We start from the raw sequence: 26,379 nt of genomic DNA on the forward strand, positions 1-26,379 counted from the left end.
CCCCAGACAGTCAAAATACCTAGAGTTGTAGCTAAATTGTTTCTATTTTTGTTACTCTGGGGAAAATACTGTTAAATTGTATAAAATGTGATCATTTGCCTGCTGCTTCTTTTTTCGTGAATTACTACTGCCACCTTGTGGCTTACATTTCAATGCGACCGACTGCTACTTACATCGATTTGAAGAAATCCTAACGCATATGTATTTTTTCCCATCTGAGTTCAACAACATCCAACACTTTATATGCACTCAAAATGCATACGTTATCGGAGATATCATGTGATTGGGAATTAACGTTGGATTATTTTTCATCAGGCGTTCAATGCGGACACCCTAGCTGTCAAATTAGTCAGTGGTCCTACTGGTCCTTTTTGCTGGGAACTTGCGCCTGTGTGAGGTCATGTACCGTCTCTGATATAAGCCAAAATTGAAATATTATCTTTGTTAACACAGAAATATAAACCATTTCGGAAGTGATGATGGGCGGTAAATCGAGCACGATAGCCGCCGGTGTTTGCGGGGCTCTGTTCGTCGGCTACTGCATCTACTTCGACAGGAAAAGACGGAGTGACCCCAACTTCAAGAACAGGCTGCGAGAACGTGAGTGTTGTCTGCATCCTGTACACCGGTCTCTGTTTGGGAGACCTGAGGTGCAACAAAATGCCCGAGCCAGGCCGAACTAGTTTAGTTTACCTATTCCCAATTAGCGAAGTATTGGTTGGTAACGTTAATGGTTTGTGCAATAGATCTGATTCATTCATTCATTGTCAGCGCACTACTGACCCCAAAAGCCCTGCACTTAACTAGCCAGTGCTAACGTTAGCTCCTAGCAGAGGAACGCTCAACTCTGTTCTCTTATAGCGGAGTTGAGCGTTTCTCAGCTAACTAGCTTCTATATCATGTATTAGTGTGCTTCCTACTCACTCACAAGCGTTCTGTTAGTTGAATTCGGACATGGACAGCTGCACCTACCCTGATTCATTCATTGATAGTGTTTTGAACTGTTATGGAACCTAAACCATCCATTCTAGGCTGCTAGCCATATCAGACAGAGTTTGCCAAGCAGGATTAAAAGCAACCTGGATATCCCTAATGTTGCTCTATCCAGGCCTACCGTTCATGTAAGGCCGTGGGTTGTTGGTATGAAGAAGCTGACAATGCGCCTTAAGTGCATTAGACTGCGAACTTTAATGATGAGACTGCATAACTCATAAGGGGATATAAAATAAATATGAGGAGTGGGAATGGCCACACCTCCACACACTACATCATGGCATCTCCTCCTTGTCTTCTACCCAGAATCCCTCACTCTAATAGAGGAGTAAATTAGAATACAAATATGGATGCATGTATGTCACAAATCCTATACATATATCACACCCCCCCCCCAAAAAAAATATTAACATTCCAGTCCCACATTAACTAGACTACAATTCTAGCTGGACTACAGTATGAAAGCTGGACTTTGGCTGTCAGCTGGCCACAATGCTTTATACACCTGCTTTACTGCAATTGAATGAGCCATGTTCCTCTGTTCGCATTTTTGTCATTCACCTTCCACTGTGGTAGTTCATCACCTTATCAGAAAAAAAACTAGGATTGTTTGGCTAGTTGTCACTTGCTACTTAGCGGCTACGCTTATTTCCTGATTCTGACCCGGGTAAACCACTTTATCAAGGGATATCAGAAGGGGTGGGGATTATATTGGAGCTTTGTTCAAGACTGAAGCTGTACTTCAGGGTGTCAATTTAGGATGTTAATGTGACTTCCTTATTGTTCCTAATCATAGTCTTGCATGTGGGATTGCCAGAGAAACTAAGATGTCCAAGTACAAACAGGAACAATCCCCAAAGCTATTTATATTAACAGTGATTGTGTTACCTCTGCCCTAGGGAGGAGAAATCAGGCGGCTGCAAAACAAGGGACAGGACTGTCGAAGGTGAGTAAAATCCCCTCAAGGTCATTTTTAAATTCTTCCTCAATGAACACACAAAAGAAGTCATGTCTAGTACGCATCAATGATACCATGTGGAAAATAATCTTCAATGATCTCCAGTGAAATAAACAAGAGACAATCTTCACTGGCATGTATTGGGACACAGCAAGGGGATTACTGGGTAGGACTGATTTTTAGACTGGAATTAGTGCATTGACTAAACCTTTTGTCTGTACAGTGGTACCAAATTTCAGTCAACACAACTGTATAGCTCCCCAATAGAAACTGACCGACTTGACTACTCTTCCCTCAAATCTGTTACTTAAGGCAAGAACGGTTCTGTGGCGAACAAGCCATTGTTTTCCAATGGAGGAAGTGCAAACCCAGCAAGAACTGCTCTGCGCTAAGAGCTCACTTAAATTGAACCTTGCACCTGACGAAGTGGCACGCCTCTGTGGATTGCCCGACTCATTTGAATAGGCCTTTTATTCCTCCTGGAGCATAGGCCATCGACAACAGTTTTTCCACCAGTACATTATGTTTTAGTTATTCCTTGACCTATGGAAAGTAGTGTGTGTTGTGGGACTCTTGCAGCTCCCAGACCTGAAGGATGCTGAGGCGGTCCAGAAGTTCTTTCTGGAGGAGATTCAGCTGGGAGAGGAGCTGTTGGCTCAGGGTAAACCAGTCTTACATTGACATCACTTGGGCTGTGTGTGTGACGCACTATTCCCCATATAGGCCTTCTAGAGCACTTCTTTTTACCAAGCGATGACCCCCTATTCCCCATATAGTGCACTGTTCTCCATATAATGCACTACCTAACTTACTTGTGACCAGAGTAACAACACTGTTCTCCATGTGATGTACAAGTCGTTTTGTCAATCTAAACCTCTTTGAACTTGGTGTTCCGGTATAGGAGACTACGAGAACGGCGTGGAGCACCTGACCAACGCCATCGCCGTGTGCGGCCAGCCCCAGCAGCTTCTCCAGGTGCTGCAGCAGACCCTCCCGCCACCTGTCTTCCAGATGCTACTCACCAAACTGCCCACCATCAGCCAGGTACAGTCCTTTTCTCCACTTCAAGGTCATTTAAGACACTCCTACCCTGGGCTGCGTACAGTAAGTGCATACAATCAAGGAAGCTAATGTATCTAATATGTAATGTATCTAATAATATTAGATGTGTATAATATGTAGTCAGAACTGCAAGCCTATTCGACATTGAGCTACCATCAGCCAGGTACAGTGCCTCTCATACGTTTCAGGATAAAGTTGCTGCGATATTAGCAGAACCATTTCCACAATGTGTGTGCAACACAGTGCTCTGTCGTCTCCTACTGTTTGTGACAAACTAACTTTTTAGTGCCCGGAACTGCAGCAGATCCGCTTCTATTCAGAGCAACTTGCAGTAAGTGTATTCAAGCAAGGAAGCGGAAACCAATTATGGATGGCTGATATGGCATAAAAATCACATCTTTATTTTTAAACATGGGCGATTCCCAATATACCTAGATTTCTCTCATAAGCCTTGTTGCAGTTAAAGGTCAACACACTGTATTTCAAACAATCAGCAATAATGAATTCAGGGCTTGTAAAATTATAACTCGGCTAAGTATAAGCCTTCCACAACCATAAGACTGACTAATTTAATTAAAATAGTTTTAACCTGCTTTTTAAAAATAATTGATTTGGCTTTCAAGTCCATGAAAATGCCATTTGTTACAAATTTAACCAGAAACATGCACAATGACCAACTTCTTGTAGCAGGCATTACAGAAAATTTAACAGGTCTCTTGAACAATTTCTCAAGCACAAACCCACGTGCTAGTGAGTAGCCAGCTAACGTTTTATATTAAGTCTAACCAACGTGGATCTATTTGCTTGCCAACAAGGTAGAACACTTATGAACAGACCCTCCAAATCTGTCTCAAACTGTTTGAACAACACAGCCTGTCCACTTTATTTAGATATCGAAATCAAGTGGCCTACCTGGATAAACCAATGCTTATTTCTCAGAATGAGAAAGAGTTACCAATTCCTAATATAAATGCGTATTTTTATGCTCGTTGCTTAAGGCTGTGCCGCAATCCCGCTCCAGACAAACTGAGCATTACTTTTCCACAATCATGTTCATTGATACTCGTTTTAGTACGGTCTGCACGGTCTACATGTTGAGACATAAAAAGGGTATCATCAGAAAGGTTAAGTCCTCGTCTATTACAGTAAAATAGTGTCTAAGCGTTTGTCCATATGAACGATTCTACGTTTTTAAACTGCTTGTCAGAGGAAGTTGTTGTGAGGGGCTTGTTGTCTGTATGCTAGTGGGAAGGTGCACAGTGCACACAAGGAGGAAAGGAGACGAGGCCAAAGACAGAACGCTAATAAAAACAGATTCTCGCGATACAGGCACTTGAACATTGTGCTAAAACAAATTCAAATGAATTAGATATCGCCCAGCCCTTAAACCATTTGTATAATATGCTAGACAGAAGTCAAATCTGATTTCAAGAATGAGTTTAGGTAACAAACATGTCAATATAAGACAAACACAGCTCATGACTTTGGTAGAGCTGGAGGTGCCTCCAAGTACAGTTCCAGCATTATTATTATTATTTTACAAGGCTTGAGAGGTGAAAGCAGTATGGTGGTCTTTCTAACCTAATGAAAGGCACCCACCACACTGTTTAACCATCTTCAGGATATCTCAACCATAGACTAGGAGTGCTGATTTTAGGATCCGTTTTTACCTTGAGTAAGAACATGGATAGAAGGGGACCTGAGCCCGTATTCATATAGCATCTGAGTAGGAGAAGATGCTTTTTGAATACGGGGCCTGACCCCAGATCAGCTTTGATTATTGTCCCATATCAACAATGAAGAGGAAATGGGACACATTTCTTAAGCATGTTTATGGATTTAGAATTTCCCTCTCTTTCCTGCAGCGTATTGTGAGCGCACAAGGTAGCTTGAATGAAGACGACTTAGAATGAGGATCGTCGATGGAAGTTTCCCCTCGGAAACGCTCTTCCTCTGGACCCTCCTATAACAGGAGTTGGGTGAAGTTGCCCCTAGATGCTGATCTTGGGTCAGTTTTGTATTTTCCCCACTAATGGTTAAGGTTAGGATTGGGGAGGGGAAGGTGATCCTAGATCGGTACTTAAGGGAAAGTTCATCCCGGAGCTCCTATAACCCCTTATCCTGACTTGTATAGAAAATTGGTTAACTTTTTTTTTACTCACTTGAGGGTATTCTTTTGCTTGTCCAAATGGAAAAACATGAACCCGACCAATTACCACACGTGTTACTATTGGTCGCATCAAATTACCATCTCTTGATTTGCAGCAATGGTAACCAATCAAATGCCTATCGGACCCATTTTATTGGATTCATATGCAGTTAGTGTTTTGCTTCTCTTACAGTTTGTCTCTGAAAGTTATAGCAAAACATTTCTCAGCATTTACAATACCATCCCTGCAACCACTCCCACGTTTACACAGCTCTGGGACCATATGTATTAAGCATCTTGAGTAGGAGTGCTGATCTAGGATCAGGTCCTGCCCATGCAGTCTTATTCATTGTGATCTAAAAGGAAAAACTGATCTTAAAAAAATAATTCCTACTATGAGGCTTGATACATATAGCCCCTGTACTAAAACCTCTTTCTACAAACTTCTTAGTCTTTCAATTTCCTTGTTCCTACATGTGATCTGTCTCAACTCTGTTGCTTCATTGTATAAGTTATTGTTTTGTTTTCAGTCCGACATGGATACTTTAAAGTGATTGAATGTTCTGTTACGCCATTAAGAGGTTGTTCCTCTTTGTAAGAAATCTAAATAAAAAGGTACATGACAACACTTTTGCTTCTTCAAATTTTATTTAGTCTGTTTAATGTCTAGAATAGTTCATGAATGTTTTCCTTACCATTAGGTGGGATTGACATACATATTTGGTGGGACAGCCCCAACCAAAAACAACCATGTTTCAACTGGAAATGTGGCTAGGCCTGGATGTTACATCAGAAACATTTACACACCATGATAGTTGTACAACAAATGTTCTGCTTTAACGATACATCACATCAAATGTGTACAACCCGATTCCTTTTCCTCGGTTTGAGTTTCTTCTTCAGTGCTTTCGCCTTTGCTTTTTTGCTGTTTGGGTCTGCCATCTCACCTTTGAAGGAAGAGGGGCCTGTGGTGGCTTTCTGTGCCTCGCCTGGACTTTTCTTGAATGTCTTCCCCATCGATTTGATTTGAGGCCCCTTCCCCTGCGGCCTCCCGGAAGACTTGTTTTGGGGACCGCCCTGGCCCAGTCTCCCCTTAAATCCCCCTTTGATAGGTTCCTTCCCTGCACACTTAGTCTCCCTTTCTTTCCCTCTAGGCCCTCTGTGCACCACTTTCTTCTCTTTCTCCTTCTCCACCGACCTCTTCACCCGGACCGTCCTCTCGAGGAGTTTGGAGCCGTCTAGTTTCAAGGCCAGCTGGACAGCATCGATGCTCTACAACAAAAACAGCCGTTAGAGATGATGCAGGGGTGTAGTTAGAAAAGAGGTTTCATAAGATGAATTAGTAGTCTAAACCCAAACTGTGTGCATGCAACGCATTGGCCGCAGTATGAGACTTGGCCAACTCAGTAGTGGGAAGCCTCCTGAAATGCATACATAATCTCTGAGCGGGTCTGGTGCATATGAAATGTTTTATTTCCTCACCTGGAATAAGATGTAGCCGAAGCCCTTGCCCATTCCAGAGTTCTTGTCCCGCACCAGCCGCACCCCCTCCACCTTGCCACACTCCTCAAAGTGCTGTCGCAGTGGCAATTCGTTTATATCTGCAAGTTAATACAGTATGAAATATGAACCTCAACCTGCATGTTATTGGTTTCCTTTTGACTGACAAGTTCACAGGGAAGTAAACCCTCTTATAGTTACTCACCGAATGGTAGATTGCCAATGAATATTGACCTCTTGTGATCGTGCTGAAAGACAAAACAATTCTATTCAATAGATGTCGCAGCATCCTTGCTCAAACAAGTTTATACAAAATCAAAAAGATTAAGCAAATGTATGACCTTTAACGGTCAGAAAGTGCATTCTATTGCCACCAAGTATACCGGTCTTAACGCTCGGCATGTTCTTTTTAAAATATCCAGTGTCGTGGGACACTTACCGATGCACTTTTGGAGACCCTGTCCACCCGGATGTGAAAGTCTTTCTCAATCTCCATGCCGTTCCTGCGAGATTTAAAGTAGTGTAATCCATATTAACCCACAAGGGCCTAAAGAGAACACTTTATGTTAACCTCTCGGACAGATGCGCGTAACATGGTGTGTATATATAGCTTCTCAACGGACTGTGGGATGTGACGACTAATGAGCAACTTTGTTCTAGTATGCAGATTTATTTCTTTATTTAAATTTTCACATCACGATTTCGCAGGTGCTCTCAAATTTCTTAAGGGGAATGTAATAGAGCATCTGACGCAATTAAGCAAGACTTTAGTTCTGGGTTTACGAGATGATAACTTAACAGTCACGCTAAAATTCAAGTTGAAAGCTTGTCAGTGACTACCTTTCCAATGCCTTCTCGGCTCCTTCCTCAGCTTCGAACACCACGTAGGCATTGATGCTCTGCTTCTTTGGGTGAACCTTGCGTCTGGAGAGGGAAAGCAACAACAAAAAGTACTCGAGAATACATGCGTCATGTTACCATGGATAAACTCCCATTCAATCAGTGTTAGCATTTGTCATGGTAAAAAAAAAAAAAATCTGGGAAACTTACTGAATAGCTGCTACTTTGCGTGACATAGATGGATCCTCTCTTACCTGCAAGAAAAATGCCATGTTTTAGCTTCACCGATCAGGGTTGAGTCTTCAGAAAGCGTTGTAACACTAAGATCATCTTTCATCCGTTACTATGAAGCATTCAAGAAGCTCAACCCTAGTGGAAATGAGCACTCGCATTGTCTGATGGGTATTAGGTTCATCTAATACAGTGAATGGAGTACTTACCACTGATCGAAATCGAACGCTTTCAATGGCTCCCTGATCCTTGAAGACAAGCTGTAGTGTCTGGAAAAACCAAACAGGGAAACAACATAAGGCATATTTGTATTTTCACTTGATCACCATTTTCATTTGCTTTGATTTCACATGCTATTTGAACCCAGGTCTGCTGTTGACATACCTAATCAATGAGATTATTGTCACTGCTTATAACGACTAGGACTGGGGCTGCTGTTACCTTCTTTGTGCAGCTGGGAGGAAGGTTGCCGACAAACACCGTCCGTTTCTGCTTTACCCTCTCCTCCGCAATTTGGGCTCCAATCCTCTTTTTTTTTGTCTGCCTGTCCTCTTCCTCTGTCGCACCCCCTTCTCCCATCTCCACAGCTTTCCTTTTAGTCTTCTTGGGCATCTTTGGGACCTGTTCATCTTCGTCAGCATTTTGTAACGCACTTTCTCTGAAAGCGAGCGAGAGAATGGGGGAGAGAGAGAGAGATCTTTATCTATCAATCTACATCTCTTGCATATTCTTTTGCATGTCATTTACTTTATCGCTCACCTGTTTTCTAGATTTAGGTCTGCAGCCGATTTGTCCTTTGCAGCTTTCTTCGTTTGTTTCTGGTTGTTCGGGACTTTTGTGACTGCGCCTTCCTTCTCCTCCACGCTCCTCGGTTCAGGCTATGAAGGGAATAAAAGTAAATTGTAATTTCACTCAGTTGGCAAACAAAGAAGATTCTAGCAAGGGTACACGACTCAGGCCCTCAAGCTCTGTAATCCTGTTGGTTTTCCAGATAATGGGGAGGTATTATGTCCCTACTGGACACTGATTTATCATTTTGCAACGGAAAGCAAAAGTGTGTTTTAGTGGACAGGTAGAAACTCCGTTTCACATTTATTTCAAAAACATTTTCTCTACTGAACATGGCCTTGGTATCCTGGAAAACTAAAATTAGCTGGGCTGCATCATTAAAAGACCTGTTACGTCCTTTCCTTGGCCTTACCTTGGGAGCGGGAGCAGGAACAAAGAACAGAGTGTCAACTACTGGTGCAGCTTGGAACAAGGCAGATAAAGATCCCGAACTGGATGCAGACTCCTTTGGAAACAAGCTGCCTGATACTGATCCCACTACATAGTCCATGGACGGCCTCTCCTTACTAAGGAAAAACAAGTAACATTGTTAGACTCATGAGATACTGCAGCAGTTCACGACCACAGTGCTTTGTTAGGTAGCTAGATGTGCATGAATGCCAAGGTACGTGTAATATTTATTGCTACAAAAGACGTCACATAAGGGCAGCAAGCTATCTTCATAAGCATTTCCTGAACATCCATAGAGGTAACACACAATCAAAAGGTAGGCTATCCAGTGCCAATGAGCTGCCAAACGAAATTGGTTGCTAACTAGAAGCAACTTACTGAAAAATATAAACGCAACATGAAACAATTTGAATGATTTTACTGAGTTACACTTCATATGATAGTCAATTGAAATAAATTAATTAGACCCTACTCTATGGATTTCATGACTGGGACTACAGATATGCATCTGTTGGTCACAGGTAGGGGCGTAGATCAGAATACCAGTCAGTATCTGGTGTGACCACCATTTGCCTCATGCAGCATGACATCTCCTTTGCATAGAGTTGATCAGGCTGTTGAATGTGGCGTGTGGAATGTTGTCCCACTCTTAAATGGCTGTGCGAAGTTGCTGAATATAGCAGGACCTGGAACACGCTGTCGTACACATAGATCCCGAGCATCCCAAACATGCACAATGGAACTGGACATTTTCTGCTTCCAGGAATTGTGTACAGAGCCTTGGAGACATGGTGCCGCACATCATCATGCTGAAACATGGTGTTGGCGACAGATGAATGTCACCACGACGAGAGGCCAATTGTCGTATCTCTGTGCATTCAAATGACCATCGATAAAATGCAATTGTGTTCGTTGTCCGTAGTTTATGCCTGCCCATACAGTACTATAACCCCACCATGGGGCACTCTGTTCACAACGTTGACATCAGCAAAATGCTCTCCCACATGATGCCGTACACGTGGTCTGCAGTTGTGAGGGTGGTTGGACGTGCTACCAAATTCTGTAAAACGACGTTGAAGGCGGCTTATGATAGAGAAATTAACATTCAATTCTCTGGCAACAGCTCTGGAAATTCCTGCAGTCCGCATGCCAATTGTCTATAATAGAGTGGCCAGCACAGTCACCGGATCTCAACCCTATTGAGCTGTTGTGGGAGCAGCTTGACCGTATGGTACGCAAGAAGTGCCCATCAAGCCAATCCAACTTGTGGTAGGTGCTTCAGGAAGCATGGGGTGAAATCTCTTCAGATTACCTCAACAAATTGACAACTAGAATTCCAAAGGCCTGCAAGGCTGTAATTGCTGCAAATGGAGGATTCTTTGACAATTATTATTTATAACCTCGTCAATGTCTTGACTATATTGCCTATTCATTTTGCAACTAATTTCATGTATATTTTCATGGAAAACAAGGACATTTCTAAGTGACCCCAAACTTTTGAACGGTAGTGTATTTAACAGATGTTATTGCGGGAGTAGCGAAATGCTTGCATTCCTAGCTCCAACAGTGCAGTTGTGTCTAACAATTCACAACAATTTTTTTTATTTCATTTAACTAGGCAAGTCAGTTAAGAAATGTTTTATTTACAATGACGGCCTACCAAAAGGCAAACAACCTGTGGGGACGGGGGATCAAAGATAAATTAAACAAAAATATAGGGCAACACACACACATCACAACAAGAGAGACAACACTACATAAAGAGAGACCTAAGACAACAACATAGTATGGTAGCGACAACATGATAGCAGCACAAAACATGGTACTAACATTATTGGGCACAGACAACAGCACAAAGGGCAAGAAGGTAGAGACAACAACACATCATGCAAAGCCTCCACAACTGTCAGTAAGAGTGTCCATGATTGAGTCTTTGAATGAAGAGATTGAGATAAAACTGTCCAGTTTGAGTGTTTGTTGCAGCTCATTCCAGTCGCTAGCTGCAGCGAACTGAAAAGACGAGTGACCCAAGGATGTGTGTGCTTTGGGAACCTTTAACAAAATGTGACTGGCAGAACAGGTGTTGTATTTGAAGGAAGACGGGCTGCAGTAGAAATCTCAGATAGGGGGGAGTGAGGCCTAAGAGGGTTTTATAAATAAGCATCAACCAGTGTGTCTTGCGATGGGTATACAGTGATGACCAGTTTACAGGGGAGTATAGAGTGCAGTGATGTTCTTCACCAATGCTCCTTATAGGACACATCTAGCCGCTCAAGAGCACTCTTACCTGCCGATCTATAAATTACGTCTCCGTAATCTAGCATGGGTAGGATGGTCATCTGAATCAGGGTTAATTTGGCAGCTGGGCTGAGAGAGGAGCGATTACGATAGAGGAAACCAAGTCTAGATTTAACTCTAGCCTGAAGCTTTGATATGTGCTGAGAGAAGGACAGTGTACCATCTAGCCATACTCCCAAGTACTTGTATGAGGTGACTACCTCAAGCTCTAAACCCTCAGATGAAGTAATCACATCTGTGGGTAGAGGGGCATTCTTCTTAGCAAACCACATTACCTTTGTTTTGGAGGTGTTCAGAACAAGGTTAAGGGCAGAGAAAGCTTGTTGGACACTAAGAAAGCTTTGTTGTAGAGCATTTAAACACAAAATCCAGGGAGGGGCCAGATGAGAATAAGACTATCATCTTCATATAAATGGATGAGAGGACTTCCTACTGCCTGAGCTATGTTGTTGATGTAAATTGAGAAGAGTGTGGGGCCTAGGATCGAGACTTGGGGTACACCCTTGGTGACAGGCGGGCAGTGGCTGAGACAACAGATGTTCTGACTTTATACACTGCACTCTTTGAGAGAGGTTGTTAGCAAACCAGGCCAAACACCCCTCAAAGACACCAATACTCCTTAGCCGGCCCACAAGAATGGACTATCGTATCAAAAGCTTTGGCCAACCAAACACACATCTAAAAGTAAAAGAAGAGAATTAAGAAATATTTAAATATTAGATTGAGCAATGTCAGAGTGACAGTGACTAAAATACAGTAGAATAGAATACAGTATATACATATGAGATGAGTAAAGCAGTATGTAAACATTAAAGTAACTAGTGTTCCATTATTAAAGTGGCCAGTGACTGCAAGTGTATGTATATAGGGCAGCAGCCTCTAAGAGGCATGATTGCATAACTGGGTGGAATCCAGCTACTAATGGCTATTTAACATTCTGATGGCCCCGAGATTGAAAAATAGCTTCTGTCTCTCGGTCCCAGCTTTGATGCACCTGTACTGACCTAACCTTGTGGATGATAGTGGGGTGAACAGGCCTTGGCTCGGGTGGTTGATGTCCTTCATGATCTTTTTGGCCTTCCTGTGACATTGGGTGCTGTAGGTGTCCTGGAGGGCAGGTAGTTTGCCCCTGGTTATGTGTTGGGCAGTTGCCGTACCAGGCGGTGATACAGCCCGACAGGATGCTTTCAATTGGGCGTCTGTAAAAGCTTGAGGGTTTTAGGTGACAAGCCAAATTTCTTCAGCCTCCTGAGGTTGAAGAGGTGCTGTTGCACCTTCTTCCCCACACTGTCTGTGTGGGTGGACCATTTCAGATCGTCAGTGGTGTACGCCGAGAAACTTGAAGCTTTCCACCTTCTCCACTGCGGTCCCGTTGATGTGGATATGGGCATGCTCCCTCTGCTGTCTCCTGAAGTCCACAATCAGCTCCTTTGTTTTGTTGACGTTGAGTGAGAGGTTATTTTCCTGGCACCACTCTCCCAGGGCCCTCACTTCCTCCCTGTAGGCTGTCTCATCATTGTTAGTAATCAGGCCTACTAGTGTTGTGTTGTCTGCAAACTTGATGATTGAGTTGGAGGTGTGCGTGGGCATGCAGTCATGGGAGTACAGGAGGGGGCTGAGCACACACCCTTGTTGGGCCCATGTGTTGAGGATCAGCGTCTGGGCTGGCAGCCTTGCGAGGGTTAACACGCTTAAATGTCTTACTCATGTCTGTCGGGAGAGCCCACAGTCCTTCGTAGCGGGCGGCGTCAGTTGCACTCTGTTATCCTCAAAGCGGGCAAAGGTGTTTAGCTTGTCGGGAAGCAAGACATCCGTGACCGCAACGTGGCTGGTTTTCCTTTTGTAGTCCGTGATTGTCTGTATACCTTGCCACATATGTCTGTGTAATGATCATGCTGTTTAATTGTCTTCTTGATATGCCACACCTGTCAGGTGGATGGATTATTTTGGCAAAGGACAAATGCTCACTAACAGGGATGTAAACAAATTTGTGCACAATATTTGAGAGAAATATGTTGTTTGTGCATATGGAACATTTCTGCGATCTTATTTTAGTTCATGAAACATGGGACCAACACTTTACATGTTGCGATAAAATGTTAGTTCAGTGTAATACACAGTGTGAGTTTCACCAACTACCTTGTATTTCCAACAATGTACAAATTGAACATAATTATTAACGTTAGTTACATGCGGACACTCGTGGAATGGCGACTAACCTCTCTCCACAAAGTTTATTTTTCATGGTCAGTTCACTTCAATGTTCTCGATGGTCGATCCCAGCTGGTTTGAATGAGACAATCTTATAAAAACGTGCTTTTTATCATGGAAATAATTAATCAAATAAGTTGGACGGAAAGTTCTAATGAACACATCTCATTAGAACTATTTGTTGATGCCAAAAAGAACTGTAGCTATTTACTCACGCACGTAGTCAACGAAGGCCTGTCCTTCACCTAATTATATCCTACCATGCACAACGCAATTGTAAATGGTTCCTAGCTGTAACATACTGGTGGGCTTTCATCCAGTGATCTAAATATTGACGCATTGATTACCTGATTATAACGATGATAGCTATTTAAATAATGATACTAAAATAACGTTTATTGCCGATAACTTAATCATTAATAATCCATCAAACTTGTACGACAAACGTGTGCCTCATCATATTCAGTTACTTCCTGTCGGGATGTTGTGAGCTGTGATTATTTATGCTGCTACGAAATATGACCAACACTCTCTGATTAAGGTAACTATCAAACAAATATTTGGAAATAACAGCATATCGATTCTGTGGATAAGTAGTACTCGTGTTTCTTTGGCGTGAAGATATGTGTTGTAGCTAATCTAGCTAGCCAAGCAAATAAAGCTAAACAACGTCGCAGTTTCCTGGGAGTTGATATGACAGCAAGTATTTTAGCTAGCTACTATAACGTTATTACCTAACTCTTTCTTAAACAGCGCTGTCAAAGTACAGTAAGTACAGAAGGCTTTACCTGCTCATTCTTTTTCATTGTACATATATAGGTAGAATTATACCCAACGTTATAAATACAGTGAGTACAATGAGAGTCCCTGACCAGACACAACCCACCACCATGCACGAGGGCCTTCCATCAGACGCAGTGGGCAGACGTGTGGCTTGTGACGGGGAGCGTGGCACGGTGCGGTTTGTTGGCACTGTACCGCCAACTGCAGGTAAGCTAACTAGCTACAGACTGCTTGGGATATGGTTATAATAGGCAAAATAACATAAGCGTTATCAACGGTGGGTGTGGCAGCACTGTTTGAGAGAAATTCTCCATTATTCTTGGTCATATACTATAACCAAGTACTTATTAAATGTCTGTGCTTACCAATGCCTCTTTGCTTAGGGTTGTGGCTTGGTGTGGAGTGGGACAACCCTGATCGAGGCAAACACGATGGCAGCCATGAAGGTGTCCACTACTTCACTTGCAGGTAAAGTGTAATATTCATATGTGAATACATACTGAATTATAATTGGATGCATTTTACCGCCGTATCCTACTGTGCAGTGATTGGTTAACACCACCCAGACGGCTAGGGCATAGTCAGTTGATCGTGGTTGGAGATAGGCGAACATGTAGTTGTAGCTAGTTAATAAAGAGTTATGTTAAGAAACATCCTGTAGTTCTGCGTTTTATTATTTGTACAAAGCGTACAAAACAAGACATGGTGTCAGAGTAAATGGTCTTAAAAGATGGATTTTTCTGGAGTTCCTTCACCTCGAATGGACTGGGAGTCTACAAACTTACCTGATGCATGGCGTAAGTACAAACAGCATGTGGAGCTAATGTTCACGGGTCCTCTGAAGGAAAGAGGAGAAGAGGAAAAATGTAGCTACCTGCTCCTCTGGATCGGTGAAAAAGGGAGAGATATTTACAACACATGGACACTTATCGAGGCTGAATCAAAGGTACTGAAAACATACTACGATCGTTTTGAAGCATATGTTGTGCCGAAGACTAATACAATTTTCGCTAGGTACAAATTCCATGAGAAAGTACAGGGAGCTAGCGAGTCTTTTGAACCGTTTGTGACTGGGCTGCGTCTGCTTGTGAAAGACTGTGATTATGCAAACAAGGATGAGATGGTCAGGGACCGTATTGTATTTGGAATACACTCACCGCGAGTGAGAGAGAAACTTTTGAATGTTGGGTCTGAGCTAACGCTGGACAAAGCTATCGACTTCGCTAGATCTCACGAGCTAGCACAGGCTCAGATGAAAACCATTTCGCGCCGCAGCACGAGCGCATCACGTGAACAAGCAGTGCACGCAGTCAGGCAGACATCAAAGCACACCTCCGGTGCCCAGAGAGCGCGTTTCAGAACGGAGAGAGACATAACTCCAAAACAGAGCGACACAGACTCAAAACGCCCCAAAACATGGGGATATTGTGGATACAAAGTGCATGGCGAACAAGGAAATTGCCCAGCTAAAGGCAAACAGTGTACTAAATGTGGTAAATGGAATCACTTTGCAAAAGTGTGCAGAGCTTACCGTGGAAAAACAGTACACACAGTGAGTGAAGATGAAATGTCAATCAAAGAGTCAAATGATGATGAACTGTTTATTGATTCAGTGACAGGAAAAAGTCACATATCAGAGACAGAGCAAGCCTTTGCTGACATTGAGATAGGAACACAAGGCACAAAGCTAAAGTTCAAACTAGACACTGGTGCACAAGTAAACATTATTCCTCTGAATAAGTACCGCAGCTTGACATCTGAGTGCGAGCTACAGCCCACCATGCGCAGACTGACTGGTTATGGTGGTGAACAGCTCCCAGTAAAAGGCACATGCACTTTCAAATGCAAATACAAGGAAAGTGACATGATGTTAGACTTTTACGTTGTTGACACTAGAGCACCTGCAGTGCTAGGTCTTAAAGCATGCTTAGACATGGACCTCATCAAGCTAGTTTTATCAGTAACAGCACCAGTAGAGACAGGAAATGTACTGGAGGAGTTTGCTGATGTCTTTACAGGAATAGGATTATTCCCAGGAGAATGTACCATTCACCTTGACCCAGACGCAACCCCTGTGGTCTACCCCCCGAGAAAGATTCCCCTTGCTCTCCGTGCCCGTCTGAAGAAAGAGTTGGAGAGCATGGAGCAATCTGACATAGTCACCAAGGTTACAGAACCGACCGACTGGGTAAACGCGTTAGTGGTGGTGGAGAAACCACGCACAGGCAAGCTCCGAGTATGCCTCGACCCAAGAGACTTGAACAAGGCTATCAAACGGCCCCATTACCCTTTACCGACGCTAGATGGCATCACACACAAGCTAGCGGGAGCACACTACTTCAGTGTCATGGACGCTAGATCAGGCTACTGGGCTATCAAGCTCACAGAAGAGTCATCTAAGCTCACAACATTCAACACACCGTTTGGACGCTACAGGTTCCGTCGCCTGCCTTTTGGGATTATCTCAGCCCAAGACGAGTTTCAGCGAAAGATCGACGAAGTGTACGAAGGCCTCGACGGAGTTGTGGCAATTGTGGATGACATCCTTGTCTATGGTCGAACCAAAGAGGAGCACGACCGAAACCTCCGCGCGATGCTGCAAAGATCCCGCGAGAGAGGAGTCCGGCTCAACCCAGAGAAGAGCACAGTCGGCGCTACAGAGGTCAGCTACTTCGGACATCTTCTCACAGCGAATGTAATCAAGCCAGATCCACAGAAGATCTCAGCCATAAAAGAAATGGAGCCACCAAAAAACCGTGCAGAGCTGGAAACAGTGCTTGGCATGGTCAACTACTTATCCAAGTTCGCACCCAGCCTCTCCAATGCTAATGCACCCCTGCGTCAACTGCTTAAGCAGTCCAGTGAGTTTCTTTGGGACAAGCAACACGACATTGCTTTCCAGAATGTGAAAGACTTGATCACGAGAGAACCAGAACCAATTCTTGCCTACTACGACCCCAACAAAGAGCTCAGACTCCAAGTGGACGCGTCGAAGTATGGACTAGGTGCAGTGCTACTGCAAGAAGGAAAGCCCATCGGCTACGCTTCCAAATCTCTCACAGACTGTGAAATCAACTACGCTCAAATTGAAAAGGAGCTCTATGCCATTCTGTTCGGATGTAAACGTTTCCATCAGTACGTATATGGACGACAAGTCATTGTGGAATCCGACCACAAGCCCCTTGAGTCAATCATGAGGAAACCACTAGCTGCAGCCCCGCCAAGGCTACAGAGAATGATCCTTCAACTACAAAAATACGACTTCACAATCACTCCCCGTCCAGGCAAAGACATCCCTGTCGTAGACACACTCTCCAGGAAGTTTCTTACCTACAAGGACAGCAGCCTCAGTGAAGGCATGGACATGCAAGTACACACTGTGTACAGCAACTTACCAGTTAGTGACACAAAACTGAAGGAGATCCAAGCAGAAACAGGAAAGGACTCTCAACTCACACAGCTGAGGGAAGTCATACAGGATGGATGGCCTGAGGAGAGGAGAAAATGTCCTCAGAGCGTCTCAAAATTCTGGAACCATCGTGATGAACTATCACAGATCAACGGAATCATTTTCAAAGGAGAGAAAATCATTATTCCTACCAGTCTCAGAGAAGAGATTTTGACAAAGATCCATGCTGGACACATGGGCATGGAAAAGTGCAAACAGAGAGCACGGGACATTATGTTTTGGCCTGGAATGTGCAAACAAATAGAGGACATTGTTGGTAGATGCACCATCTGTCTTGAAAGACGCCCCTCAAACACCAAAGAGCCAATGTTACCTCACTGTATCCCAGACCGACCCTGGCAGGTCGTGGCAACCGATCTGTTCACCTGGAACAACGAGGACAACATCGTAACAGTGGACTACTACAGCAGATACTTCGAACTCGACAAGCTTCACAGCACCACATCTGCAGCTGTGATACTCAAGCTAAAAGCAGCCTTTGCCAGGCATGGCATTGTAAAGACTTTAATATCTGACAATGGGCCCTGTTACAAATCAAATGAGTTTGAATCCTTCACAAAAGCATGGGAGTTCACACATGTCACCACAAGCCCACATTACCCTCAAAGTAATGGCCTTGCTGAAAAATCTGTGCAGATTGCTAAATCACTCATGGACAAAGCAAAAGCAGACAAGAGAGACCCCTACCTCAGTCTCCTTGAGTACCGCAACACTCCAGTTGACAACTTCAAATCACCAGCCCAGCTGTTGATGAGCCGCAGACTTCGCTCAACCCTTCCCAGCACCAACCAGCAGCTGCAACCTGAGGTCGTCAGCTACAATGAAATGCATGGAAAACGTGCACAGAGACAACAACAACAAAAGCGATACTACGACAGGTCAGCTAGACCACTGCCACCACTGATCGACGGAGAGTCAGTTAGAATCCAGGAGCATGGCCTCTGGAAACCAGCAGTCGTCATCCAGCCAGCTGACACTGAACGTTCATATCACGTCCGCACAGCAGAAGGAGCAGTGTACCGCCGCAATCGTCGTCACTTACTGAACACAAAAGAACAACACACTGATGAGATGAACTGTTCCCCTGAAAGAGTACGTGATGGACTAAACACACACACAGCACAACATACACCATACTTACCTGCAACACCACAAGAGCTGTTGACTGACACAGAAGCATGCTCAACATCATATTGCACAAGGTCAGGAAGAGAGGTCAAGCCCAGAGCTGTCCTCGACCTGTGAAATGTCAAAGGGTGTAGGCGGCTCGCTGCCCTAAAAGAGTTCCAGACTGTAAACTTGTTATTGAAAGTTCACTTGAAATGCTTTGGTATCGTATTTGTTTGAAATGTTAAGATGTCATTTCTACAGTGAAAGCTGAGTTGCTGAGAATCCCTTGTTCTAAAAGTAACAGTATGTTGGATCATTGTTTCAGAGTCTATGTTGATTCAGTTGGTGTGTTATGCAATATAAATGGTTACTTACCTTGAGTTCAAACTTCAGAGCATGTATTCAAAAGAAAAGCTTATAATATGTAAACATTTGTATTTTGTTTTAAAAGAAGGGGGATGTAATATTCATATGTGAATACATACTGAATTATAATTGGATGCATTTTACCGCCGTATCCTACTGTGCAGTGATTGGTTAACACCACCCAGACTGCTAGGGCATCGTCAGTTGATCATGGTTGGAGATAGGCGAACATGTAGTTGTAGCTAGTTAATAAAGAGTTATGTTAAGAAACATCCTGTAGTTCTGCGTTTTATTATTTGTACAAAGCGTACAAAACAAGACATAAAGTAAACCCTATCTAGTATAGGTGTCATCCTAATCTCTGTTAACCCATAAGTCAAATATTGCGTAATTTGGTCAGCTGATTCATTTCTGTGTTCATACGTGTTAGAAATTGAGAGTTCCGGCAAAAATGAAGTCTCCACCCTCAAAAAAGGAAATGGGAAACATAATTTTTTGGGGTTTGGAATGTGGCCATTATGTGTTTTGCTGCTCTCAGACAAAGGTTCTCTCCCCCCTCCACCCCACCTAAGGCACCCGAAGGGAGGCTCTTTCGTCCGGCCTAAGAAGGCCAGCTTCGGGGTGGACTACCTGACGGCCATCAGGCGGCGTTACGAGATGGAGGTCCAGCAGGTCTTGGGAGAGGAGATCCAGATCTCCACGAGGACGGTGGAGATGGTGGGCTTCGAGGCCATCACAGAGAAACAGAAGTAAGGGGACAACAAGGCTTTGGAGCCTGAGAGTGAGAGTGCATTTTAGTCCAAGGCTAGGCTTAATCTGACTCGGGGAATCTGTCCCCAAGTGTGCTTATTTGTACGGTCAACTCTGTATGTACTGTTTGGAATATTGTTAAAGCATACCACCTATACCAGAGGATGCCAGTATCAGGCCCCCCTCGCAAAATAGGTTTCTAACCTAAAGGGTATTCCCTGGTTAAATAAAGGTTAAATAAATGTTAAGTAAAGAATGGTTACAAAAAGTAGGCTAATGCACTTGAGTTGGGACTGTTGAACTGCACCACACTCCAACAGAGTTTCACTTATCTGATCTGCAGTCATCTGTACTTATTCAGTGTAATGCGTTGTCATCTGTGCTCCTCCACAGGGTGGAAAACCTGACTGATGTTGCACTGAGGTTGTGCGAGGTTTCCAGCCCGGGCCCTGCAAATGAAATCCGAAACACCACTCCCCGTATCCTTTCATTTAGTAGCTTTTAATTAGTTAAATAAGTGCTCATGTCCAAAAAGTTACAACTATCAATCATATGAAATTGTTCATGTTAATAATACTTGAGTGCACTTCTCTGACCTGGACTTACTGTGATATGTAGCTACTTTACACCATGTTTGCGTCCCAAATGGCACCCCTTTTCCCAATATGGTGCACTACTTTTGACTAGGGCTCTGGTCAAAAGTAGTGCACTTTAGCGAATGTGTGTGTTATTTGGGATGCAGCCCCATGTGTCTCATTAGTAAATGTACAGTCCACCCACCCAATTGAATTAGCTTGGGGGAAGCGTTGATTGGACATTTAGCTGATGGTGTACTACAACTACATCCTTAATGGTCCCTGTCAGACGTGCTGATGTTGGACCTGTGTGGGAACCTCCTGTGCTGCTGGGACGATGTGATGGCCGTCACGGAGCAGATGGAGGAACTCAAAGAGCTTCAGCTCAGGTAGATCACGCTGAATAATGATGTGTGTGTGTTTTTGTGCCTCACTTTTCTCAAACTCTGATCCCCTCACTGACTGTCTCTCTTGTCCTCTTTCCCCTCAGCCACAACAGACTGCGTGTGCCCTCCAACCCTACGGTGCGACCCCGGGCCTTCTCCTGCCTCAGGGTCCTCTCCCTCACCAACTGTGCCCTCACGTGGCCTCAGGTGACAGCCACCACCCTGTACCTTTCCCTTAGGCATTATGGGTCTCTTTCTCAATTCATTTTTCCTCAATTCCTCGCATCCTCTATGCTTACATCCTTCTCAAAACCCGTTGGAGAAGAAGGCTGGAGGGGAAGAACCTTGGATTTTATCCACCAATATGGTTGAGAAGGAGGCGAGGAGATAGGATGTGAGGAATTGATGAAAGATTAATTCGGATCGATCCCATGTGAAGGAAATACAATATTGTAGGCTGATTTTATTTTTAAAGGTGTTTTTGTACCAGTTAATACGGTAATAGATAATTAAGTTGCAGTGCACAATATGTTAATTAACGAGCTGGTGCAAACATGTGAAGGCCTAATGAAATGAGAAGAACTGATCTATATGCTGAGTCTCTTTACATTTACCCCATCTCCCTTTGGTGTTGGTCTGTTAGCTGCTTGAGTGTGCCCCCATGTGGCCACTGCTGGAAGAGCTCTACGTCTCTGAGAATGACATCACTGAACTACAGAAGTAAGGTTTTATTCGTCTGTTTTGGGTCTCCGTTCAGATGTAGTTTTTTTTATTTCTAAAGCAACATATAGGACTGACTTGTATTTCCGCCTCTTTCGCGCAGGCCAAACAATGTCTTACAGTCTTTGACAGTTTTGGATCTCTCAACAAACCCTTTGGTTGATAGAACCGTACTGAGTATTGGCGAACTGCCTAGGTAAGAGCGGGCAAAACCGTACCAACACAGACACTTCTCATAACTGTTCGCTACACCTTATGACAAATGACATAGCCCTGTTGTTAGCTTCGACTTGTGCATTTATAGTTCTTGGGAGTACTTCACTTTACTGAGCGTTATCAACAACAACAAAATGTATACTATTATCCTAATAAATGTCATTATTTGTAAACATTAGCATTTCAATGAATAAGCATTTGTAACATTTATAATAACTTATGTATCATTTATAATGTAATTTACCATAAAGTGTAACCTTTTACATCCATGTTTTTCATGAATTTCAGACTGGAGAATCTAAATATGTCTAAGACTGGTTTGTCAACCTTGCGGTTTGATGACGCACTGCCTGGTAAAGTTTACGTCGGACATTGTTTGAAAAACGTAACACTTTTTTTGACGTGTTTGTTAATGGAAGTCAAGTTGAATTAGCATAGCAGTAGAGGTAGTTGAACAAGATCCCAGAAGATGCATGTGGATATGTGTTTCGATGACACAGGCATTTGACGTGTGTAGAACTGTAAGGGCGAAAGATCGGCATTGAGTATACCGGTAAGACTCTGTAAATGATTATTTTATCACGTCTTCTGAAGGTTGCAATACAGCTATGTTTCCTGCCCTGAAAATTCTGGCAGTTAACAGCAACAACATTTCAGAGGTGAGTGTTGTCTGTCTTCTAAGAAAGATTTGATCGTAGTGAAATGTATCCGGATATATAAATGATTAATTACTAAACAAATTTGATGAATGTCACTAAGTCTGCAAAAAGTTAATACTTGTTTTGTGATGATGGATAGTAAGAGAGAATATGTGAAATCCTTCTAACTCAACCCTTTCTCCTCTCTCTCTCTCAACCCTGCACATACACTTGCTTGTGCTTACACACTGACACGGCAATACGTACAACAATAAAAAAAATTGCACACAAACACAAACTCACCAACACACTCTTACAATCTCATTCACTCACTGACACATTCATTGACACACACACACACAGTGGTCGGTAATAAACGAGCTAGAGAAGCTGCAGAGCCTGGTCCGGTTGTCGTGTCGGCAGAACCCCCTGCTGAGCCAGGAAAGGAACCCCGCCACGGCCATGCAGCTGCTTATTGCCAGGGTGGGCCGGCTGGAGGCCCTCAACAGGTGGACGGTGAGGCCCCGTCCTCTGTTTTAACGCTACCGCCAAACCTGGGGGTGTTCATTAAGCTCCATTTTAATATACCCGGTTCTGAACGACAGACCCGGCTTCTTACAGTTGATCCCCACATGGCCGACATGCAATTTATACTGGTGCGATTAATGGTCAGCCACTGCGCACGCAAACCTAAAGTAATCGCAGTGATAGATCCAGCTCTATGCCTCCATCCCAAATGAATGGAAAAGATATGCACTGAAGAAAACCAGGAAATTAGACAGTGCATACTATATCTTCATTCGAGATTGAGGCATAATGTCTTGGAACTTCACAACTTTTATCTAGACATTATGAAATGTTCCTTTAAAGCTATATATGTTTCCTTCTCGCATCTTCTACTGAATACATCAGTGTTTGCAGATGCGCTTGCTGAAATCCTCCATTCTCTTTCCCTGTTACTGTGGTTACCTGTAGGTCCTGCCTGAGGACAGGAGGGGGGCGGAGCTGGACTACTGCAAGATGTTCGGGCTAGAGTGGCTGGCATCCGGGGGACACCGAGACCCCCAGCAGAACCGCCCCAGTGCTGAATTCACCTCACAGCACCCCCGCTATCAGAGTCTCATACAGAGTGAGTCAAGAGTGGTACATTCCTCCCAAGGTTTCTCCGGCACTCGGCTGCAACACCCTATTTCACACTGAGAAGTGGTACAGCCCATCCTATATCTACTCCACTATAGGCATTTCTGAAGAAAAAAAACATCTGCCGTACTGCTACCCATATCCCGAGAAAGAAGTGATACAACGCAACCCATGTCACTCTTACAAAGAGACAATGGTGATCCTAATTCCCGCCCTGTAGTCATTATGAATTCAATGAATTGACAGAGAGGCTCGATTTTCTTTTGTTTTTCAGAATACGGAGCTCCAGAAGACAGCGAACTGAAGAAGCAAGAGCCATTTGCACTGAAAAACCAGCTCTTAAGTGAGTCCTCCTCACTTCTCTTAAGTCTAATTTATACTGTACACAACGCATGAACGCAATTAGCTATGCAAAATGGCGATCCTGTGTAGGTGCGTCAAGTTACAAATTCCGGGGCTGCGCACATTTGTGTAAAGCAATGTTACTTAATCCTGGTCCTGGGATTTTTGCCCTAGCACTACACACCGGATTCCACTAATCAACTCATCAAATATTTAATAAGTGTAATCGGCTGTCTAAGGCAAAAACAAAAGTGTGGCCCCCAAGAGCAGGATTATGACACAGTTCTGGAATTAATAATATTTTTTTGATGATTTGCTAACAACCGTAATAATCTCTTTCCCAGAACTGCATGAGCTGTGACCCAATAAACACATCTAAATATTTACTCAGGAGATGAGTCAGGAGATGAGTTAGAGTATCTAAATTGCATTATAAACTGGGTGGTTCAAACCCTGAATGCTGATTTGGCTGAAAGCCATGGTACTGTATATCAGACCGTATATACCACGGGTATGACTAAACATTTTTACTGCTCTAATTATGTTGGTAACCAGTTTATTATAGCAATAAGGCACCTCGTGGGTTTGTGATATATGGCAAATATACCACGGCTAATGTCTGTGTCCTAGCACTCAGCGTTGCGTCGTGCGTAAGAACAGCCCTTAGCCATGGTATATTGGCCATATACCACATCCCCTCGGGCCTTATTGCTTAATTAGTTCTTAAGAGTAATATAGCTTTTCAAACCTCCCCCACCAGGCATAACATTTGTTTGTCCAGATGAGACGGACCGAAAATCTGTGGTGAAGAAACTCCCAGGTAAAGGCTCCCACCTGTCTTCATCAGCTAGTTAGATGGCATTTAATATTATTATTATTATCATATTATGTTCGGTAGCTAAACAAATGAATTGAGATGTGCATGGACGTTAGAGGACTTTTCACATGTGCCAGACTCAGACTCACATATAGCCCCTGGTAAATGTCTGTTCCTCTTAATGTTTCTCCCTCTGTCATTTCTGACTGCTTTCAAATAACAGTACAAAACATGCAAGGAGGTCGCGACCCCGATTTTTTGTTTTTTTGTTTTTGTTTTTCCCCATAAACTGAACCTAGCCGAGCCAAATGAAAGTACATCTATTTGACACCCTCGATACCTGTGTAGAATTATAGTAAGAGACACTTTACTAGGCAATAGGAAACGTGTTGGACTTTTTTGTATTGTGGTCAACATCCAACAACTGCAGACGTTGGAATGTTTGCCGTTGTCAGGCAATGTTTTGGGCAGTGTGCACAATGCATAAAGTTGTCCTCTCTTGACCATAGACCCACGTGAAAATGGCACGCCAAATCATAAATAGTTGCACTTATCCACTGTTTTCATACTCTTCAATCTCTTTGTGCCAATGGAAGATCATGCATGTAAGATCCTAATGAAATGGCACCATCTGTGTGTGACCTTCAGTGTAAGAGCAATTGAAGTGACGGTAACCTATTGCATTTTAATAAAGATATTCAGGGATCACTCCACTCTTTTGATTTGTTTTAGATTCCATGATTGTTCAGAAAGTGAAGGGGCTGCTCTACAGACTGCTAAAGATACCGAGTGCTGAGTTGAAACTCTCCTACACTAGCTCAAAGGTAAAGAGGTTTACTGACAACAGAAACTGCCCTATACTACCTCAAAGGTAAGGGGGTCTAAATAGACTAGGTGAAATGGTCTTACTCACCTAGACTAGCCCACAGTCTAGTTTTATTTCTGTGTTGGTGTAACCATACTCGCCACTCATAGGTGAATCTGTTTAATAGACCAATGGTGCAGTCCCACTTTCTTAGCAGTGGAATGGGCTCCCTAAAACGACATTTGTCTTTCCTCAGATGGAGGGCAAAGAGATTGAGATCGACAATGACCTGAAACCGCTACAGTTCTACTCCATCGAAGACGGAGACAAGGTCCTTGTCCGCTGGTTGTGATCCGCAAAGGTCCGGATTGGCTGCCTGATGACTCAAACTGAGTTCTTCCATGGCATAACGTTTGGCCGGAGCAAAGAGTTTGGGTAGCCAGGCAACCGGATTTGAAGTTTAAGCGATATTCCGAAATCCATGAGGAAAAATGTACAGCACTAAACCTGGGACGAAAACACAGCGCAGCTCCTATTCAGCCAGAGGAGACCAATCAATGTAGGAGAAAGAAACACAGGGTCATGTTCATTTGGCACAAAACGGAAGATAACTGTCCAAAACGGAGTAAAACAGGAAGGGAACATCTGAACTTGTCCAATAAGAGTTGTCCTAATGAACACAACCCAAGTGTGCACGATGTGAACAATGTGTATTTGTATTTATTAGGATCGTATCAACAGCTTACATCATAAATAAAATAATTCATCATCCAATAAATAA

General features: G+C 43.4%; 3 protein-coding genes across 5 annotated transcripts; 2 read left to right on the forward strand and 1 right to left on the reverse strand.

The window, feature by feature from the left end:
- The first annotated feature begins 365 nt into the window (after positions 1–365).
- LOC115208540 (mitochondrial import receptor subunit TOM20 homolog) lies at positions 366–5,790 on the forward strand. The gene is made up of 5 exons (XM_029776670.1): positions 366–600; positions 1,893–1,939; positions 2,531–2,612; positions 2,853–2,995; positions 4,879–5,790. Exons 1-5 carry the CDS (start codon positions 477–479, stop codon positions 4,924–4,926), a joined length of 444 nt encoding a protein of 147 aa, XP_029632530.1. The 5' UTR covers positions 366–476; the 3' UTR covers positions 4,927–5,790.
- A 1-nt stretch (position 5,791) lies between these two features.
- LOC115208539 (RNA-binding protein 34) lies at positions 5,792–18,909 on the reverse strand. Its single transcript, XM_029776669.1, has 11 exons — positions 18,875–18,909; positions 8,935–9,088; positions 8,493–8,611; positions 8,175–8,391; positions 7,943–8,002; positions 7,713–7,756; positions 7,503–7,586; positions 7,102–7,165; positions 6,868–6,910; positions 6,645–6,763; positions 5,792–6,434 (listed from the first exon to the last, which is right to left on the reverse strand). The coding sequence occupies exons 2-11, from the start codon at positions 9,070–9,072 to the stop codon at positions 6,015–6,017; spliced, it is 1,308 nt and encodes a 435-aa protein (XP_029632529.1). The 5' UTR covers positions 9,073–9,088; positions 18,875–18,909; the 3' UTR covers positions 5,792–6,014.
- tbce (tubulin folding cofactor E) lies at positions 13,860–26,379 on the forward strand. Of its 3 annotated transcripts, none has more exons than XM_029776667.1 (17): positions 13,860–14,022; positions 14,290–14,471; positions 14,648–14,732; positions 19,782–19,958; positions 20,353–20,438; positions 20,824–20,923; positions 21,025–21,127; positions 21,564–21,640; positions 21,744–21,836; positions 22,145–22,209; positions 22,451–22,515; positions 22,858–23,010; positions 23,470–23,623; positions 23,909–23,977; positions 24,737–24,796; positions 25,526–25,617; positions 25,855–26,379. In XM_029776667.1, the coding sequence occupies exons 2-17, from the start codon at positions 14,339–14,341 to the stop codon at positions 25,948–25,950; spliced, it is 1,608 nt and encodes a 535-aa protein (XP_029632527.1). In that variant the 5' UTR covers positions 13,860–14,022; positions 14,290–14,338; the 3' UTR covers positions 25,951–26,379. The 3 variants fall into 3 exon arrangements, with proteins under 3 accessions (XP_029632527.1, XP_029632526.1, XP_029632528.1); XM_029776666.1 differs by having other exon boundaries at positions 14,301–14,471; XM_029776668.1 differs by having other exon boundaries at positions 13,975–14,022; positions 14,295–14,471.

The sequence above is a fragment of the Salmo trutta genome, chromosome 14 (assembly GCF_901001165.1).
Source record: "Salmo trutta chromosome 14, fSalTru1.1, whole genome shotgun sequence".
Classification (NCBI taxonomy): Eukaryota; Metazoa; Chordata; class Actinopteri; order Salmoniformes; family Salmonidae; genus Salmo; species Salmo trutta.

Excerpts from the sequence above, each read along its gene's own strand:
- LOC115208540 (XM_029776670.1), top strand. The coding sequence starts at position 477 with ATGATGGGCGGTAAATCGAGCACGATAGCCGCCGGTGTTTGCGGGGCT. Across the intron at positions 601-1,892 it reads CAAGAACAGGCTGCGAGAAC|GGAGGAGAAATCAGGCGGCT; the intron begins GTGAGTGTTGTC and ends CCTCTGCCCTAG. Across the intron at positions 2,613-2,852 it reads AGAGGAGCTGTTGGCTCAGG|GAGACTACGAGAACGGCGTG; the intron begins GTAAACCAGTCT and ends GTTCCGGTATAG.
- tbce (XM_029776667.1), top strand. The coding sequence starts at position 14,339 with ATGAGAGTCCCTGACCAGACACAACCCACCACCATGCACGAGGGCCTT. Across the intron at positions 14,472-14,647 it reads CACTGTACCGCCAACTGCAG|GGTTGTGGCTTGGTGTGGAG; the intron begins GTAAGCTAACTA and ends CTCTTTGCTTAG. Across the intron at positions 21,128-21,563 it reads GTGCCCTCACGTGGCCTCAG|CTGCTTGAGTGTGCCCCCAT; the intron begins GTGACAGCCACC and ends TTGGTCTGTTAG.
- LOC115208539 (XM_029776669.1), bottom strand. The coding sequence starts at position 9,072 with ATGGACTATGTAGTGGGATCAGTATCAGGCAGCTTGTTTCCAAAGGAG. Across the intron at positions 8,612-8,934 it reads TTCCTGCTCCCGCTCCCAAG|CCTGAACCGAGGAGCGTGGA; the intron begins GTAAGGCCAAGG and ends TTCCCTTCATAG. Across the intron at positions 7,166-7,502 it reads GCCGAGAAGGCATTGGAAAG|GAACGGCATGGAGATTGAGA; the intron begins GTAGTCACTGAC and ends TAAATCTCGCAG.